This window comes from Dreissena polymorpha, chromosome 7 (genome assembly GCF_020536995.1).
Source record: "Dreissena polymorpha isolate Duluth1 chromosome 7, UMN_Dpol_1.0, whole genome shotgun sequence".
NCBI classification, from domain to species: Eukaryota; Metazoa; Mollusca; class Bivalvia; order Myida; family Dreissenidae; genus Dreissena; species Dreissena polymorpha.
This window is the reverse complement of record NC_068361.1, coordinates 109,421,584-109,441,931: the sequence shown is the minus strand read 5'-3', so window position 1 is coordinate 109,441,931 and position 20,348 is coordinate 109,421,584. Positions and strand designations below refer to the sequence as shown.

General features: G+C 35.9%; 1 protein-coding gene across 1 annotated transcript in view; it reads left to right on the top strand.

The window, feature by feature from the left end:
* Nucleotides 1-7,681: 7,681 nt before the first annotated feature.
* The window catches only part of LOC127838264 (coiled-coil domain-containing protein 18-like), a 94,463-nt gene continuing 81,796 nt past the window's right edge, over nt 7,682-20,348 (top strand). The window contains exons 1-7 of the mRNA XM_052365891.1: nt 7,682-7,858; nt 12,289-12,496; nt 13,530-13,661; nt 14,641-14,745; nt 15,786-15,895; nt 17,316-17,444; nt 18,637-18,733. Of these exons, the coding sequence (XP_052221851.1) occupies nt 7,734-7,858; nt 12,289-12,496; nt 13,530-13,661; nt 14,641-14,745; nt 15,786-15,895; nt 17,316-17,444; nt 18,637-18,733 (906 nt within the window). The 5' untranslated portion in view covers nt 7,682-7,733. The remainder of the gene's footprint in view (nt 7,859-12,288; nt 12,497-13,529; nt 13,662-14,640; nt 14,746-15,785; nt 15,896-17,315; nt 17,445-18,636; nt 18,734-20,348) is intronic.

Genomic DNA, 20,348 nt, shown 5'->3' with positions numbered 1-20,348 from the left:
CGAAACGACAAAAATGGGTTTACAAAGAAATTGGTCCATTTAAATAAGTCCAAAATAAGGTCAATGTCAAAATGAGATTGGGTGATGTGGGTGTGTGGAGGGTGATGAGAGACAACATCCATGTAAGTATCGAAGCTCTGTACTAAGCGGTATTGATGTAAGACGAAACCGTCAAAATGGGTTGACCAAGAAATTGGCCCATTTCAATAAGTCTTAGTCCAAAATAAGGTCAAGGTCAACGTCAAATGAGGCTGGGTGATGCTGGTGTGTGCAGGGTGATGAGAGACCACATCCATGCAAGTATCAAAGCTCTGTAGCAAGCGGTATTGATGTCAGACGAAACGGTCAAAATGGGTTAACCAAGATTTTCGGACGGACGGACAGGACAAACGCTATATGCCGATGCAGCGGGCATAAAAATGTAAAAAAAAATGTTTTAAGTAGAGCTAAAGACATAGTAGTAATGAACCTTTTTGGGGTCACGGTCGCAGTTTTCGATATCTAAACGCGGACCCTAAGTTCAAGGTCAAGGTCACAGGGGTCAAAACGTGTATGCGCATGGAAAGGTCTTGTCCAGATACACATGCGTACCAAATATGAAAGCACTATCTGAAGGGAAACAGACGTTATGACCTTTTTTTGAATCGCGGTCGCAGATTTCGAAACCTGAACGCGGACCCCAAGTTCGAAATTTTCATGCGCATGGAAAGGTGTTGTCCAGATAAACATTCGTACCGAATATGAAAGCAATATCTGAAGAGACACGGTAGGAATGAGCCTTTTTCGAATCGCGGTCGCAGATTTCGAAACCTGAACGCTGGCCTCAAGTTTAAGGTGAAGGTCGCAGGGTTAAAAAATTGTATGCGCATGGAAAGGTGTTGACCAGATACACATGCATAGCAAATATGAAAGCAATATCTGAAGGGACACAGACGTTATGAGCTTTTTTAGAATCGCGATCGCATATTTCGAAACCTAAATTAACGCGGACCCCAAGTTCAAACATTTCATGCACATGGAAAGGTGTTGTCCAGATACACATGCGTACTTAATATGAAAGCAATATCTGAAGAGACACGGTTGGAATGAGCCTTTTCGAACCGCGGTCGTTGATTTCGAAACCTAAACGCTGACCTCAAGGTCAAGGTCACAGGGGTAAAAAATGGTATGCGCATGGAAAGGTGTAGACTAGATACACATGCATAGCAAATATGAAAGCAATATCTGAAGGGAAGTTATTAGCCTTTTTTCGAAAAGTGTGACGCCGCGGACACCGCCGAAGCAAGTTACACCTGACCATAGTCCGGCGACACAAAAATGAGGACGCGCACATGCTCCAGCGTATGGTTCAGCATACAAACAAGTGAGACAGTGTACTTGAAATTGATGAAGAAAGTTATAGTTATACTGAAATTAAACATTCTGTGACACGTTTGAAGGCCTAAAGAGTTGTCTGTTGCCACGAAACCAACCGAACCTAAACTTTTTTTTGTTTTGTATTCCAGACTATGTGTTTGATTATTTTTTGCTAAAGTCGATTAAAATAGCAAAATTAACGGACCCATGTAGAGAAAGATGAATTGATTTGGAAGATTTAAGTCATTCAACATTCCCATTAAGTGTGAAAAATGTGTCCATAGTATAAAAAAATAACAATACAAGTTTTGCCGACGTTAAGCCAAAACTACAATTTGAGACGTAAGTGGAACCAAACAACAGTTTTGATCCAACGCATCACAGAGGAGGATTATACGCATTATCGTGTAAAAAAACTAACAAAAATACTTTAAATTCACAATGACTGAAGCAAACCGTTCATTAAATTAAAACTGTTTTCAATTATATCTCTTGAGCGATCGAGCAACAAACTCGTTATATTTGCCATATAATACATGTACGTTATACAACTTGCAGCTTATGGCATATAGAAACGATTATATATGCACTTCACAAACTGATTCTGAAATCAACTAGTCGCTAGGTCTGAGAAACTTGAAGTAACTCCACAGTAACAAATAAAGTATGCGGTACACTTTACATTGTAAAAAGCATATTTTATAATTATAATTCAAAATGTATAGTTTGATTTAATTTTTATGATTATACCATACAAGTATAATGTTTAACTCTACGTGTAGTTGTATTATATTTACTTTTGTACAAATAACTTTAATATAAATATGAATTTAAATTTTGTACGTTTTAGGTAGGCCTTCCTAGTAAATTGTTCGCTTGCAAGCAAACAACTAATGTGACTAAAAACTGTGTGTCGAAGTATAAAAATGTAACCATCTACCGAACTAAGTAGTACTTTTTGAAGTAAACAAAGTTTTTCGAATGTTTTCTTTATCCTATTATACTCTAATGCGGGCAAAAGTGTCCCTCGCAATAAATTGAGGAGCCTTGCCAGAGGTATAGCGTAAGCAAATTTCTAAAAAAAAAAACTTTGAATTATCTTTCTGCTTTCCAACAGAATGGCCACTTACCATAAGCGGATTAATGCAATTTTAAAACAATTGTATTCCCTTATTCGGCTTAGCTGTCTACACTAAGATTTCAGACGTTATTACTATTACCATAATAGTACACAATCATAATGTCCTCCTAGAATTTTAGAACGGCTATTATCGCTCTTTGTGCAAGGGCATATTGCTTTTTATGCCTTAAACGATAAATGATTTGTCTGTACCCCTTGTCTGGCCATTTATGTCGTTTAATTTTAAATTGTTTAATTACTTAAACTACCTTATTCGCCAATTGTATATCAAATATTTTTATACATGTCGCTTACCCCTGTATCGGCATCATATGCAGGAGTTTATATTTAAGGGGGAAAAAGACCTTAGAATATCCGACAGGTCGAACAATTGCCATGCTAACACACTGAACAATCCATCTAGTCCTTAGCAAAATGACTGTTGAAATAAAAATGAATATGTCGGAGATTCTGTTAAGTCACGACACAGCTAGATTTTCTTCCTATTTACAATACTCAATAAAGGTTTAAAGTGGGCAAGTAAATTACAATGTTAATTCCACAAATTTGTACAAAACTTATTTGGGGACATATGTGCGATCTTAATATATTAACGGCTGTGTACACACAGCATGTCGTGTTGGACCATTTTAATCTCCAAGTCATATTGCAAACAAGTTTTGAGTTTTGTTTAACTCTTCAGCTTCCCCATTCAAGTCCCTAAAAACTAGTTTTACTCTATTACAATAAGAGATGATGAATCAACATAATTGATGTTTACCTTATCAAGTACACTACACATCCATTTAATTCGATACACCACACCAAACAATGATTTATTAGGACTCATATCTAACCATACCCTCTGACAAGAACTCAAAAAGGTGCAAAATGTCACAGGCCAAATCCGTAAGAGGAAGTTGTGGTACACACTTGTCCTCTTTCACAGATAAATTCGGCCATTCGGCTTAAGTATGTACAAAGATCATGAAGTGCACACACTGCGCGGGTAATCATTCTCACACAGCCTGCCGGGCGAGGAGCGAAAAAAAGATGCGGCGTGGGACACAGTGCGGCTTACAAAGGCTGCCCGGTTTATATTATATATATATCTAGTATTAATGATAGAAATATAAAAGACACCAACCAATACCTTATTAATTTACAATCTATTAACAAGCGACCCAATATGGCAGAATAAGCTGATCAGTTGATTGGGAAATCGGAAGCCGAAATCATTTCCATCCTTAAACAAAAATACCCCCAAAACGAGGCAGAATATGTTTGTGAACGAACTGCACCAATACCGCCCAAACAACCTTCACCAACTACATCAATCATCCAGCAACACTCAGCTACTCAACACCCAAAGCAACATAAACACAAAAACAACTATCAAACCCCCGCAAAACAACAACAACAACAAAAACACACTAAAATCCGACCACCTCACAATCACAAAATCCACCAAAACACCAACTCAACACTCAACCGCAAAAACTACAACAACAATCCCCGCGGCAACTATGCCATCGAAAACAACAGCCCAAACAACAAGAGCACTATTCGCCCCTATATATCCATATAAACTGGCTGCGCAAAGCTAGAAATAGTTCTAACCCTCCTCATTCAGACAAGACTCCGCAGATGGAAACCTTTCGCGCCGACTTTTCGGACATTCTTTCGCCACGCGTACGGTCGTTATTAATAACCCCTTATCCATACTAAGCCCTCAGGTTGCCTTCAAGAAACACCATCAATCCCTCAATGTCTGCGACACTATCAAACATTCATTCAATAAAGCAATCTAACCGTTATGTCGTGTAACGCCCACTGGGTTGGCAATCATTACTTAAGTGACAAAATGTATGAGTTACAAAATGTTATAAACAATAATGAAGTGCATGCAATATGTCGACAGGAAACAAATTGTAAAAGCAATCGCCGGAAAGTTCACCTAAAATGCTACCAAGAACATGTACGATCTAAACAAAGGGGGGAAAATGGGCACTGGGGTAGCAATATATGTTAAATCGGGCATTCATTTTCTGAATTTGACATAAATCAGGAATGTCCCATTGAATCGTGTGCCATAACACTGTACTTGACTTTACACCAATTATACCGTATTCAATCCGTATATGCACAAACTACAGATAATACGATTACAAATGAATTACATAGATAATAATATTATAAACACTCCTGTTGGAACCTCGAGGGCGATCCGCGGTGTGACTTTGACGATAATGCCGAAAATATTTTGACATTTCTTAATAATAACAGCATTAACTTCATTTACGACGGCCAAATAACGAGACTGGCTGACCGCGTAGATCACTGTGATAGCGCGAAAGATCTTCAACCAGTAAGCGAATTCAACGTTATAGATGAATAGCGATGCAATTAAAAGGAAAAATTTTAACCATAATATGTTTGCACAAGTTAGTTCAATATGATACTGTAAATTTGCCCCCAGATTTCAGCTCATGTACATAACATAGGTTTCTTTAAATCGTCAAAATGCTTAATCTAGTCATTTACTCTTTTATTATAAATGTATAAAGTTTTAATAATTTCCTCCCTCTGGAGATCCAATACATAGAGTATTAATCTAGTCGTTTGCTAGAAAATTTACAAAAAGCATTGTATTAAGTGTAATAGAACAGGTTCCAAAATCTTACCCCTAAGGAGGCGTTAAGGGATCAACTCTTATGACGAACTTAAGAAATTAATTGTTATCTATTTTAGTTTTACCTTTAATTGTGCGCCCGTGTTATAAATATACCGGACATTATCCTTATTCAAGATTGCACCAAGGAGCTTGACTCCAAGTTACAAACACGTTACACTACATACTTCTGAGACGGTCATCAAGTCTCAATAATATCGACCACAACATATAATTATTAAATATTTTATCAAATTAACTTAAGGGCATTACATAAATAGATAGTTTACATTTAAAGGGCAATAATTGGAATGGTGGGAGGAACCAGCCCTACTTCATAAGAATGAAATAACTTGCTTTCTGGGTTTTGATGCTTATTTGTGTTATGCAGTTGGACATGTTAAATTTGGATAAGATAAGTATCTCATGTATGTATAATCATTTTCTATGTTAAGTCACTCGCCTCTAAATGTCCAATAACCCTACCATTTCTAAGAACTATCATTCCCTTTTAATATTAAATTCTATTCATGTCTTAGAACAAAATGTATCGTTAAAGTTTGTTTGAACAACAATCCCTAAAAGTGAAAGTTTAAAACTGGGTGAAATTAACCTCAACTGCGTGGATACCTCAGTCCACTTGGGGATAACAAGAACGACGTCTGTCTGTGAAACAGCTGGAGTGAACGTAGACGGGAACATCTCAAAGGCAAGACGTGCTCTGTACAGTCTTCTTGGAGCCGGGTTGCATGGTCACAACGGTCTGGACCACAAGTCGATGCTGGATCTCTACAAGTCATTTGTTCTATCTGTGCTCACTTACGGTATAGAAATATTCACACAAAAGTGAACTTTAATCAAACAATTGGACCTATTCCAAAGAAAAACCATTAAACAGATACTTTCTCCACCAAACAACGCTGCAGACCCATGTGTGCTTATCCTTACAGTACTTCTACAAATTGATCAAATCTATCATCTGAAAATACTGAATTTTTTCAACAACATATGTGGTCAAGGTGAGTAAAGTATTGAACGCCAAATTGTGATACGGCAACTATCTGTGAAATCAGGGAAATCCTCATCTTAGATAAACTTCGTGCTCCCTCTCCTTGTGAAATATGACCTAGGAGAGGTTAATGATTATCTGCAAAACCCCCTTAATAAATCCCAGTGGAGATTACATGTACATAAAACGGTAGTGAATTACTGGAAAAAAAAATATATTGACAAGATTGTCCCCACTTATTCCTCTCTGAAATACATGAACACTCAATACTTACCTGGCAAACTTCATCCCCTGTTACAAGTTGTATGTTCCTCAGCACTAGAGGTAACTAGACTCCCTACAAGATTCAGGCTACTGACCGGCACCTATATACTCCAAGTGAATAGGAGCCGCTTCAACCAGAATGCCATAGACGCAGTGTGTCCAAACTGTAAAGAGGATGACTAAACAGTTGAACACTTCTTGCTACATTGTTCTGCACTGAAACAGGTAAGAGACCCATTTATTTGCGAAATTTTGAATATCCTAGAGTCTATGGATCTCATCAGACAAATTAATTCCCCTACACTACTTACCCAGACCCTTATTGATTGGTCAACCATAGTCCCAAACCAACCCTCATGTAGAGACAAAATGCACATATACTAGAAGTCCATGTACGAAGACTATTCTTCCACTTACATACCACAAGATATAGACTTTACAAAGAACTGTCTGGAAACTGAGGACTTCTTGGTTGAATAACATGTGGTCTAGATACTTGTTCAGTGTCTGTAATGGCTGCTGTGCGCATATATGTACCGTGTGATGTGCTGAGGAAAAATAACATGTGGTCCAGATACGTTTTCAGTGTCTGTAATAACTGTTGCGTGTATATATGTACCTTGTGATATACTTGTGAAAACCGTGTAATGACTGTCGTGTGTGTATATACGTACTGTGTGATATACTTGTGAAAACCGTGTATAAAGTTACTAGTGTGGTAAAGGTGGGATTCGCCATCTTTGGCGGTGAAGATTACACAGATACATAGCAGATTTGTGGCATGTTCGAAATTACCCAATTGTAGACCGTATTAGTTAGCCACTAACATCTTATTAAATAAAATAGTACAATCGTCTTATTAACTAAAATAGTAAAATCGTCATAATAACAATAAACAGTGATGATAATCTTTGAAGAAATAAACGTTCCGTCCCGGAATAGTGAAGCATTACGCTTTCTTGTAATTTATCATTGGAACAAAACGTGACTTTGGGTTAAAAAAATTAAAAATAACGCGGTTACAACTTTCGGTTTGTAAGAAAATATATTTCAGCTTAAAACAATATAACCATAGTTATACGTATGTACACATGACAATTTTATCAACGTATCAAGTAATTCACATCAACAGATGAAACGAAAGAAGTGTAATGGCGAAATCACGTGGAACCGATTTCAAAATTTGCATGCCCGAACATGAACTGTCAATCAGACGAAGCCGAAGTGTAAACACTGGAAAAGGTGAAGTGAACACATCGGTCGTTGTGGATATTACTGAGCGATCGAGTTCTAGAGGCAATGCAGTTCACAAAATGAGCGTTAAAGAGTCAGCGCCGCCCCATCTGCTTATGCAGAATGTTAGAGACATCCGCAAGCGTCTTATGGAAACGGAGAAAACACTGAATAAGATTTCCAAAGCAGAGGCAAAAGTTGACAAGTAAGTGTCTCTGTAGAGACCTGAAAATGAAAGTAATTCTGACAATAGTATGATTTGGATTGGTTACTATCAACCCATGTGAAAGACAAAAAAATCTTACCGGACATGAGGTCTGATAACTTTTAAAATTTACCGGACCTCACCGCATTTTACCGGACCTTATTCTCCTTTAAGCAAACAATAAAAAATATAGTTTGTTATCCTTATGGTGTTCACAATGTTTAACAATTCGAAATACAATTAAATAACAACAAAAATTTACAGTCAGCGCTTCCTGCAGTTTATTACTCCCAAAATCACAGTATTATGTCCTTTTAACAAATGGCGAAAGTCACTTGGACTTCCGATAATCCGCACTCATATTGTTGTCTAATATGGAATAATAGTCACATTACACGGCCATGTATGCTGACACAGAGGCACCACAAAAACTTCTTGTGTAACTTTCCAGTCGCCAAACTGTGCTGTTCAGCGTCCTATCGGTAACGAGAATGCGTATCATAAGGGCAGGGTTAACTGGCGATCATTATTTTTGATTGACATCAGTCTTGAAGTTAGTGTTCATGGCAGATTGATTTACAAGGAATCACTGTTTTAAAATTTACGCAATATCCACGGACTCTTAGTCTAGGTGACAATACACTCTGTGACAATATCCAATGGTAATAAATCGGTTAATGAACGACGGTGTCGGGTATCATCGCACCTTTTTACCATAAACAATTATTTTTCCTTATAAGAAATCAAATGCAAATGGTTTGCAATTAATAACTTATGGCGAGCAAGGTGTGAAAATAATACCCGTAACAACTTGCATGCGGTAACAATTTAATTTAAGTAGAAGTAATTTCATCATGTCCATTTTTAGAATTGAATAACACATTTTTTTCTACAGACACGTAATAAAATTATTTAAGTCATAGTGTACGCATCAGCACCATTCACTAAACATGATGCCATGTAAAACCAGTGTTTTAATAAGAACGCGAAATTTTTGCTGACATAGTTGAGTTCCACGCATGTAAAGCGTACATGTCAAAACAGACCATGTGCCGTAACTATATATTTAGACTTGCAACTCGGTACATGTAGTGTTTTAAAATGAAAAAAATAAATTAGCATTAATGACACATTGAAACTATAGACAAAATACGTAAATTTACGAAAAATAAATTAAATTCGCCAATTGATGGGTCGTAATAACCAAATATTACCAGTGAATATGAAAATGCTCGCACATTGCGTCACTTGATTAACGCATGTTAAATGGGAATGATCCCATCTGAAAATTCACTTTTCATAAGCGCTTGCGTAAAATGGCGGACGTTTGTGTTTATAAAATTCTTAAACACATTAGCATCAATACTGATCATATTTTGGTTTTGAACATTGAAATCGGTATTTGTTCATACTCTAGTTTCATTTTCATTTTTTTACCAAAACACACAATTTATTTTTGGTCGGACACAAGGTTAGACAATGTCGGGAATAATACAGGACCTCGGCAAATTTTATCGGAAATGTCCGAGGTCCGATGTCTTTCTCATGGGTTGTTACTATTCTAGCTAGTTATTTATAAATTACACGTCGCCTTTAAATTAATAAAAATGTTGCAGGCCTTGAAGAATTTTTCCAGAGCTACTCGCCCTGCCACCTTGCAGATATTTTAAAATAGAACCCTTTCCCATGCTGAGTTTTAATATTTCAGACAAACTTTTACTGAAAGACACGCTTGATTGACAAATGGTTACAATATGGTAAATTTTGGCTAAGTCTTCTGATCACGAATTATTCTGTTTATTAATAATTATTTGTTATGTTTATTTTTAATTAAATATAAGAAGTATTATAATTAACCAGTAATGTATTATTTTTGTATTGATATTAACATTAAAATGAAATTTTATTCTTCACGGAATGACCAACATATTTTACTTTTTTATGTTTTTATGCCCCCGGATCGAAAGATCGGTGGTATATTGTTTTTGGCCTGTCTGTCTGTCATTGTGTTAGTCAGTCATTGTATGTGTGTGTCCCAAAACTTTAACCTTAGTTAAAGTTTTATAACTTATGCAATATTGAAGATAGCAACTTCATATTTGGCATGCATGTGTATCTCATGGAGCTGCACATTTTGAGTGGTTAAAAGTCAAGGTCAAGATCATCCTTCAAGGTCAAAGGTCAAATATCATTGTATTTTTTGTTCCTAAAACTTTAACCTTCGTTAAAGTTTGGTCATAACTTTTTGAATATTGAACATAGCAACTTGATATTTGGCATGCATTTGTATCTCATGGAGCTGCACATTTTGAGTGGCTAAAGGTCAAGGTCATCATTCAAGGTCAAAGGTCAAATTTATGGCTTCAAAGTGGCGCAATAGGGGGCATTAAGTTTCTGACAAACACATCTCTTGTTTTCACTTTTAATTGATAAGCTAAGAGCACTGACACCTATGAAAAAAGCGCAGCCGATTTCGAGAATAATTTTTAATGTTCCCGTGACGTCATTTTTCATTGTAAAAACGAATTTGCAGTTTCTGAGATTTGTTTAAAACAGCCATTCTCTATGAAGGAAAAAAAGTCTTTCATGGAAGTTTTTATTTTGGTTTTTAACATCATGTGATTTTTAGATTTGATTTAGAAAAAAACACAATTTTCGTACAAATTTATCAACATTACCCTTCTCAAAAAAGTGTGTGAAATGTACGTTTTACGTACGTTTTGCGTGCGTTAAACGTGGCGGTATTGGCACTGCGTTTTTTGTGCGCTTTTTCTTACATAGTGAGTTTTTAACAAAAACAAACAAACAAACAAGAAAATGTGCGCTTTTTGTGGATAAATGTGCCCTTTGTGTGCGTTAAACGTGTGCTTTTTATAAGTGTGTTCAATGTGCGCTTTTATGTGCGTTAAATGTGCGTTAAAAGTGCGCTTTTTATATAAGTGCGTTTTTGACTACCATTTATGTGTGTAAAATGTGCGCTTTTAAGTGCGTTAAATGTGCGCTTTTTGTGAGTCAAATGTGCGCTTTTTGTGAGTTAAATGTGCGCTTTTTTTTTTTTTAAAGCTCACATTTAACTCACAAAAAGCGCAGTAATAACCCACATAAAAGCGCACATGTGTGTTAAAGTGCGCTTTTACGTGCGTTAAACGTGCGCTTTTTATAAGTGCGTTTTTGACTGCCATTTATGTGTGTAAAATGTGCGCTTTTAAGTGCGTTAAATGTGCGCTTTTTGTGAGTTAAATGTGCGCTTTTTTATTTAAAAAGTGCACATTTAACTCACGAAAAGCGCAGTTATAACCCACATAAAAGCGCACATGTGTGTTAAATGTGCGCTTTTATGTGCGTTAAATGTGCGCTTTTTAAATAAAATTAAGCTACGTGTGTTGTGTAAATGCCAATCATTTGGAAAATAATCACCCTTTAACAGTATGCTAGTGTTTATTAGTGTATCAAAAGATTTATTAAATGATTTATATACAAATTATTACAAAATATTATTTTTTTGGTATCAAAAAAATGTCTGAATATATAAAAAAAAATTATTGATAGGAAAAATATGAACAAATCAGGGTTGCTAGGGTGGGTTATACATTTAGCCTGTTACAGAGAAAATATCAGATATTTTAATTATTTTTCCTTTATCTTCAGTGATTTTTTTTGCTTTTATTTGTTACAGCCTGTGCCATTTAAATTGGGAAAATTAGCGCGATAAACCGTGAAATTGGGAAAAATAGCGCGATAAACCATGAAATTGGGAAAAATTAAGAATTATAAATATGAGTGTAAGTAACAGAATTAATATTGTTTTTAAGTGCATGTTCAGGGGGTTTTCTAGCCATTTTTAGAAAAGGAGTCTGGTGAAATTGGGAATTTTTTTAATCAATAAACATGGCAAATTTGGGAATTATTTATCGACAAAAAGGACTAAATTAAAGGTATATAGTTTGTAAGATGTTTAAAAAAAAATAAAGTTGAAATCTAGAGTTAAGAAATCATAAGACACTTCTTTCTTTAAAAAAAAAAAAAAAAAATTTTTTTGGGGGGGGGGGGGAATTTGGATTTTTTGGGGGGAAATTTTGGTCAGATTTTGGGAAAAAACGTGGTATTTCGCGATTGGGAAGCAGATGAAATTCGGCGGTAATTTTGGGCAAAAAAAATCACTGATCTTGTTGTAAAAATGCATACAAAATTATTAAGATTCTCACTTTTGTTGAAAATGTTTTCATTCAATATAAAAATTCATATAAAAATGTTACCTTTGAGTGGCAGAATTTACAGAAAAAAATCTAACATCTAGACAGACACCATATCCACTTGGCAACCTTAACTTTATTTATTATTATAGCTATATTATTGTTAGAGACCAATTAATTATTGTCACAATTGTCACATAAATTAATGACAAACTTTAAAATATTAATATTTTTCAGTGATGACATTGACGATCTCCTGTCTTTAACTTCGCTGGACTCGAGGCGTCACACAGGGTTAGCAGGAGACTTTCACCATCGTGATGGTGCTCATGTGATAGAGGAGGACCGGGAAAGTGTGAGGTCTGAGCTTGCTACACTTCCTGATTCAAGTTATGCAGGATTTGAAAGGGTTGTGCCCCCTAGTAGTACCCCAAATAGACCTCAGGTATATGTGTGTTCATGGAAATTGGTACCTGTATAAATCATTTAAATATTATTTTACTTTCTTTCTTTTTTTTTATATTTTGTGTCATTTATTTTCTTATTTGCACTGGCTTGTTGTTACACTACAGGTCATTTAAGGATTTGTATTGCACATACATGTAGAGACACTGTCCATTGCACACCTATTTTATCAATTTAGCCAACCTGAGTTTAGTGTAAGCTTATCTCTTATGTAACAATGGTCTTATTACATTTGTAAATCACAAAACCAAAAAACCCACTTAAGTCTGTGCACAAATGGTCAAAGCAATCTTTACTATTCCGAAAATCTTGACAGATTGAAGTCCCAGTTAATCAGGGCACATCCCTGTAGGCGGAGTTTCATCATAGAGTAAATTCAATTTATTATATATATATAAGCCAATGTAAATGCACAAATCGCCTTTGTTATGAAAAAAACGCTGTGAATGACATATCATATTAGAACAAAGGACATGCTTCCATTCACAAGTACATGTAGCATAACATTCACATCAGACAATATTGACGGTCATATAGGAATGGTAATGATATACATGTACATGTATTATTATCGACCTTGGATTTTGTGCACTATATACATAAGTGTGAAACAAATTAAACTTAAATACCATGACTAGAGTAAGTGCGCATACTTCCTTGACGTTCAGCTGCAATAATGTTCATCACAGCTATGAGACTTACGAAGATTTATGAAACTAGTGTAAAATTCACAACGTAATAAACAAAATACTTTGGTGCCCATATTTTCTTTTCCAACATTTTTACCAAATTTTAATACATTCTTGGCAAATAATCGCAACCAAGTCCTTAAAACCAGTGTCTTGTTTGACAGATTAACATTTTTGTTAATTTTGTGAAGGCGTGATCCAGTCTTAAACGAAATAAGGGATTGAAAGAAAATTGCTTAGTTTTCATTACTATTAATATTGAAACGGTTCCACTGAAAACTGCCTGTTTTCTCCCACTGATACCCAGTTTTGATCCATTGACAGTTGAAGAGTCGACTTACAGGCCTACTAGAGATGATGGAGACACGTGAGGATCATGAAGTGCCAACAGAGCGACATCGACCACCCAGTGTCTCTAGTGTCCCGGATGAGGAGAGGTCTGACGGTAGGGCTAAGGTAGGCTCAGGGATTGTTTTTAGCTCAAATGTTTGTAATAGCTACATGTAGATTGATTTGATAGCCTAAGGCTTGTTCTGGCACACTTTTGAGTTATTGAGATTTTCATTCAATGAAGGGAAATCTTTGTTATTGACAAAAAAAATAGCACAGTAGATTTTATGTGTAATCTCTTTTTTTCAGCACATTTATATTACAAACAAAGAATCATTTCCATTGATCAAAATCAGGTTCTTGTAGTCACAATCGCAAAGTTAGTTTGAAGTCAGTCAAGATAAATATTGATTTTTTTCAATTAAAAGAACAGAAGACAAATTCATAAACAAATCAAAACAAATACTACAAGCAGGACAATATTGGTACATACATGTAGACAGTGCACTAGATATGATTTGAAAATGGCAGGTTGCTCTTTTGCAGTGGTATTATTCCCAGTATTTTTTCACCAATTTGGGAATGGGTCCCTTTGTATTAGAAAAAATCGTGTTGTTTTGACTAAAATGGGAAATTACCATTGTTGATTTCTTGCTTACAGCAAATTCTTTAAAATTGAGAATGAAAGTGATTTCAATATTACATTTTTTAAGGTTCAACAGATAGCGATTTATTTAAGATGAATTGAAAAACTGCAGGAAGACCAAGTGGTATAAACCTACTACTAATATCTTTATTGAAAGTGCTCCTTGAGACTCTCAGTCTTTGCCAAATTGTCTGCCTATTCAAGCAAAAAATTCACTTGGACTGGCATGTTTTATGAATATGTCAGTCCACATTACAGGGGAAGTATTCACTCGTTTACATGGACATGTCTTTTTCGATCATGTCAATTTTTGTGCATAGACCGGCAACTTAAACAAAAATGTTGTTGGGGATGACTGTTATCTTTAGCCAGTTATGCAAGGGCCGGACTTTCACTTCAGAAGTTTGTATCACTGCACATTTGCTGTGTTGATTAGGAGACATTTTTACTTTTATTCAGGTCCGATTTCTGAAAGAGGCAAATAAGAAGGTGTTGATTCAGAACCAGAAGCTGATGAATGAGGTGGAGAAAACATCATATGATCTCCAGGCTGCCAGAGCAAAGGTACAATTAGCCCTTTCCCACTCAGAGCCAAAGTGGAATTGGCTATGTGCAAACAGCATAAAACCAGAACAGCCTACAAGTAACTCGCAGTCTGTTCAGGTTTGATGCTGTTTGCTGCTCATCAGCATCTTAGGTTTGGAGATGAAGCCTTAAAAAACTAGAATCTAGAAAGAAGGGTCTTAAATTTAATATAACTTTCTATATAAGGGACTACAAATGCGTGAACATGTGTATCTAAGTAGTGAAGGGTTATCAGGCATTTTTTCACCTTTTTGTGGCAGTGATTTTCTTAGGGCCAATTTTATGCCAAAATTTGATCCTACTCCCCTGCTCAAAAGGTATTTAAAATATCATATAGTTGACTAAAAAGCTTTAGTTTGATAAAGAAGATGACTATAACTGGAAAAAACAAATTTAGCAGCTATTAGAAATCGATTCATTTGTTTTATCAAATCAATATATATTTTTTATCTAATTTAGCATTTGTAGCAAAGCATTTGTTCTCATTTGTTATCTTAAACAACAAAACCTTTTTGTTGTAAAATTCCCCATCCAATGATTATGCCACCTTTCCCCAAAAGGTGAAAATTAACACTCTTTCTAACAAGACATACCTGTACAGATTCTAAGATAAGTGACAAGTTATTTTTAAGTTTGAAAAAATGTAACTATTTTATAATATTATTTGAATAATAGTTGATAAATTGACTGCATATAATAGACAGTCATAAACAAGCACAAATTGCTATAACGGTTATTTCAACTGCACAGTCAAACAATTTATTTGAAGTCTGGCAAGAAAGATACCTTTACCATTGAATTATATTCAATTAATTGCAATAATTGCTGTAAAATTAGCCAAATAGACTCTGGATGTGTCAGTGCTTCCATCGGGTTCCTCTGATTTCTTTATTTTAAGTTAAGTGCATACTTTCATTATAAAGCAGATTGTGTTTGGTTTGCTTTTACCCACAATAGACTTAATTCACAACACAAGAGTTACCTACCCCATGTAATGATGACTGTTTTATCCCCCCAAGGTGCGAGAGCTGAGCTATGAGCTGGACGAATTCCGCCAGACTGTGCCAGACCTAGAAGACAAGATCCTGGGTCTGCAGGCTGAGACAGACTCACAGGAGAAAGCTTTGAGGTAAATAGTTCTTTAACGCTTTCCCACTCAGAAGCAAAGGGAAAATGAGTATGTTCAAACAGCATAAATCCAGAACAGCTTGCAAGTAACTCACAGTCTGTTCAGGTTTTATGCTGTTTGCTGCTCTTCAGTATCTTAGGGTTGGAAATGAAGCCTTTAAAACTTGAAATCAGTAAGAAAGGTTTTTAATTATATTTAACTTTTTAAGGAACTACAAATGCGTAAATTAAGTATTATAGTGGTAAAGGGTTAATAATCCCAATATGTGCATTCTTTTGCTTTGATTTTCTTTTATTGGTTAGCAGGGGCATCGGCTATATAAAGGGCCATTCGCCTTACATAATTTATTTAAAATGATGTAATTTTACCCAGATTTGAAGTTTTCTGTGGAAAATGTCTTCCCTTCTCTTACTTCTGTTAACAAATGGTTGGAGGACAATGTTCTTTCTCCCAATTTACAAAAGAAACCCTGTTTTGTAATTAACTTCAACTCAAAATGGTGGTCACCACTGGCACCACACTGTGGTCCCTGGATGAACACATGATACGACTAACCCTGTGTTTAGCACATTGCAACACTAAGTCATTTGTCACCAAAAAAATATATATAAATATTGAAATCAAGAAGATGGTAATAATAAATATTCGGAGCTCCAGATATGTGGGATTTTTGTGTATACATGTAATTACATGTTGCAAGTACCAATGTTAAGAAGCTTTACCAATAAAGTACTAATTCTTACTTAACACCAAGAAAATGTTTTCGTCCCACCTCTATGAAACCGTTATTCTGAGGAATTCTGATTCGAAATTTAAAAGAGCAGAGCTTGAGGGATCATTAAATTTTTGTAATTGAAACACCATTTACAATTTGTAAGAGGGGTATACTTGTACCATAAAGGAAACAAAGTTGATGATATTGGTCAACATGCAGACTATTCTGAAATAAAAAATGAGCATGCTCTGGGAAATTGGGGTTTAATGCATGTGCTTAAAGTGTCCTCTCAGATTAGTATGTGCAGTCTGCACAGGCTAATCAGGAGGACACTTAAGGTCCTTTTAGCTCGGCTGTTTTCGGAGAAAACCTGAGGTATTGTCATAGCCAGCTCTTTGTATCGTGTCGTCCGTTGTCCGTGTCGTGCTAAAACCTTAACATTTTGTTAACCTTTTGAACTTTGGCTCTAAAATCAAAGTGCTTCTACCTACAACTTTGAAACTTCATATGTAAATGCGCCTTGATGAGTTCTACACGCCACACCCATTTTTGGGTCACTAGGTCAATGGTTAAGGTCGCTGTGACCTTTAAAAAACACACACAAAAAAACATTTCCGAAAAGTTCCGTTGGCACTCGTTATGCAGTGCTCTTGTTTAGAATGTTATGTTAAAACAAATTCACTTTTAAATAATTATATTTCTCAGAGAGGCAGAGGAGAGGTTTGAGACGTGTCAGCGTGAAGTCCTGTCAACAGACAGGAAGTTGAAGCAGGCACAGTCTGACCTAGAGGAAGTGAGGACAGAGTTGTATGAGGAGAGGAAACTACGAAGGAGGTAGAAAGCTTCACCTAACTTTTTAAACATGTTTTTATCCAGTTCTGCATTCTTACTGATACAGTTTTCATTGAGCCTTCACAAAGCATGCTCCAGGTGTTTATTGCCATAAAATCAGATTTGATAATCAGCCAAATCGGACCAGGCACTGCTGAGTTATTGCCCTTTGTTTACACAAAAAACTAACTTTTACCATTTCAGCACTATTGTATTGTTCACTATTGAATGAAATTACACCAAACTTCAGATATTTGGGTTCTTTTTTTATTATTGGTATATATTTTCGTCTATGACCTTGTTACCAATTATATTGAACAGCCTTTGATTACAAGAGCAATTTCATGTTAGAGACTGCACATGTGGTCAAAACACAATGTGTTTTTGGAATAACAATCAAACAAATTTTGTGAAAGAAACATAAGTAATAAATAATTAAAAAAGTAAAGACAATTTCTGGGAATAGTTCATGATTTACAAGACAAGTTGTTGCTCGTTATGGAAAAACAGAAGGAAATTCCTTAATTCATAATTCTCAGACTGTTTTGTTTTTACATAAGTTTAAATTAAATTTCCTTTTATAAGAAGAAAGAAAATATTGGGTTTATGATTAATACTGTATCATTTTGTTAGCAAAAAACATCAAAATTGTGTCTGACATTTTTATGCCCCCCTTCGAAGAAGTGAGAGTATATTGTTTTGCACATGTCATCAGTCCGTCGGTCTGTCCACCAGATGGTTACCAAATGACAACTCAAGAATGCTTAGGCCTGGGATCATGAAACTTCATAGGTACATTGATCATGACTGGCAGATGACCCCTATTAATTTTCAGGTAACTAGGACAAAGGTCAAAGTCACAGTGACTTGAAACAGTAAAATGGTTTCCTGTTGAGAACTCAAGAATAATTAGGCCTAGGATCTTGAAACTTAATTGGTACATTGATCATGACTGGCAGATGACCCCTATTGACTTTCAGGTCACTAGGTCAAAGGTCAAGGTCACAGTGACAAAAAACGTATTCACACAATGGCTGCCACTACAACTGACAGCCCATATTGGTGGCATGCATGTTTTACAAACAGCCCTTGTTCACATAAGTATAACATAAGTTAATTTGTTCCTAAGGAGCTTTGTGAATACTGGCCCCTGATTGTCTGCATCCCATTTATGCCTTCTCTGTGCCTGTTGCAGCCTTGAGACCCAGCGAGACGAGGCCATGCAGAACTTTCTGGAGGCCCAGGACACCCTAGGAGAGTACCAGCGGAAAACCAAGGACAAACTGAAGAAGGTAAGGTGGGCAATTGCAGTCACGTTCAGGGAAAACTGGGCTTAATGAATGTGAGTAAAGTGTCATCCCAGATTAGACTGTGCAATTCGCACAGGCTTATCAGGGATAACACTTTCTGCTTTTATGGAATTTTCATTAATAGGAAGTCTCTTCTAATCCAGTTTAGGTGGAAAGTGCTGTCCCTGATAAGCCTGTGCAGATTGAACAGGCTAATCTTGGAAAACACTTTACACACATGCATTAAGCCCAGTCGTACCAAGGCTTATTTATCTACCAACACAAACAGACAGGGATTGATTTTTCTTCATTCCAGCTAAGATCATTCCTTTGAATAGTTTTGCAAGTAGCTCTGAACTTTGCTAAATCTTTAACGAAGTGAAGGGTATGGTGAACCCAATTAGAAGTGTAAGGTTTTTATTCTCCTCTACAGTGTAACCATAATCAAATCTCTGTATGGGTTCATTTGGAAGCATTTTTTGAAAGGGGGGGGGGGTTGGGAAATATTGTTGTTTGGTATTTTAAGAAACATTTGTCCAATTAAGAGAATGAAAAATGCTCTTTTAAGATCTGTTTTTGGGTAGGAGTGCATCATTTGAAATAATAAGTCTGAGAAGATGCACCCTTATAGATTCTACATCTCTTTTTGACCTTTTGGGGGAAAAGTATGAGACTCTTATTTTGGGAAATATAACAATATTTTTGACATTATAGCATAACATGTCTTTAGCAAGTGAATGAACTATCCTGATGAAAGATAACATTAAGGTGGAAACTGCTCAGTTTGAATTTTTATTTCCAAGAGGATAACACTTAATACTGGCCCTTTCTATAGAAAAAAGATGACATGTTACAGGGCTTTCTTTCCTTCTTTGGGACCTGCCGAAAAAAGGGCCCTTTCCCCTCAGATTTGTTTCCCCTCAGCAGGTAAATTTTCCCCCAGACTTTAAATACATAAGTTAACCTGATTCAGTGTAGAAAATATAACATATTGCATAATTAAATTATCTGTTGCCTTGAATTTGTAAACAGCAAAATATGTTAAATTGATTATTTAAGACTTTCCTTATTTTCCCCAAAATCCGGCGTTTCGTGTGATTTTTTCCCCAAAATCCAGCATTTCTCGCGATTATTTTTCCCCTTAAAAAAAGGCCAGGCCCTTTCCCCAAAATAAGATAAAAAAACCCGTGTTAGATAATTTTCTCTACTACCATTATTTTCCTACCTCAGATTCAGCAATATCTTCGGTCAGTTACAAGGGTTATTATGAACATACTTTGTGAACACTTCATAATGGAAAACTTCTCAGTTTGGTTAGACCTTCCAAGAGATATGTCAGTTAACTGACCACCATTATGTACTGAAGTATTATTGATAACGGTAAAAACACCCCCTAAAAAAACAACATATTTTTGTTCAGTCTCTTGGTAAACCGAGCACTCCTAGATTATCATCCCAGAATGTTCTGTGTAGTCTGCAAAGTCTGATCAGGGAAGAAACTTCCCGCTTATGGGGAATTTGTCTTGCAAAGGAAGTCTCTCCTTAATGAAAATCCAGAGTAAGCGGAAAGTGTCGTTCCAGATTAGCCTGTGTGGACTGCACATGCTAATCTGGGACA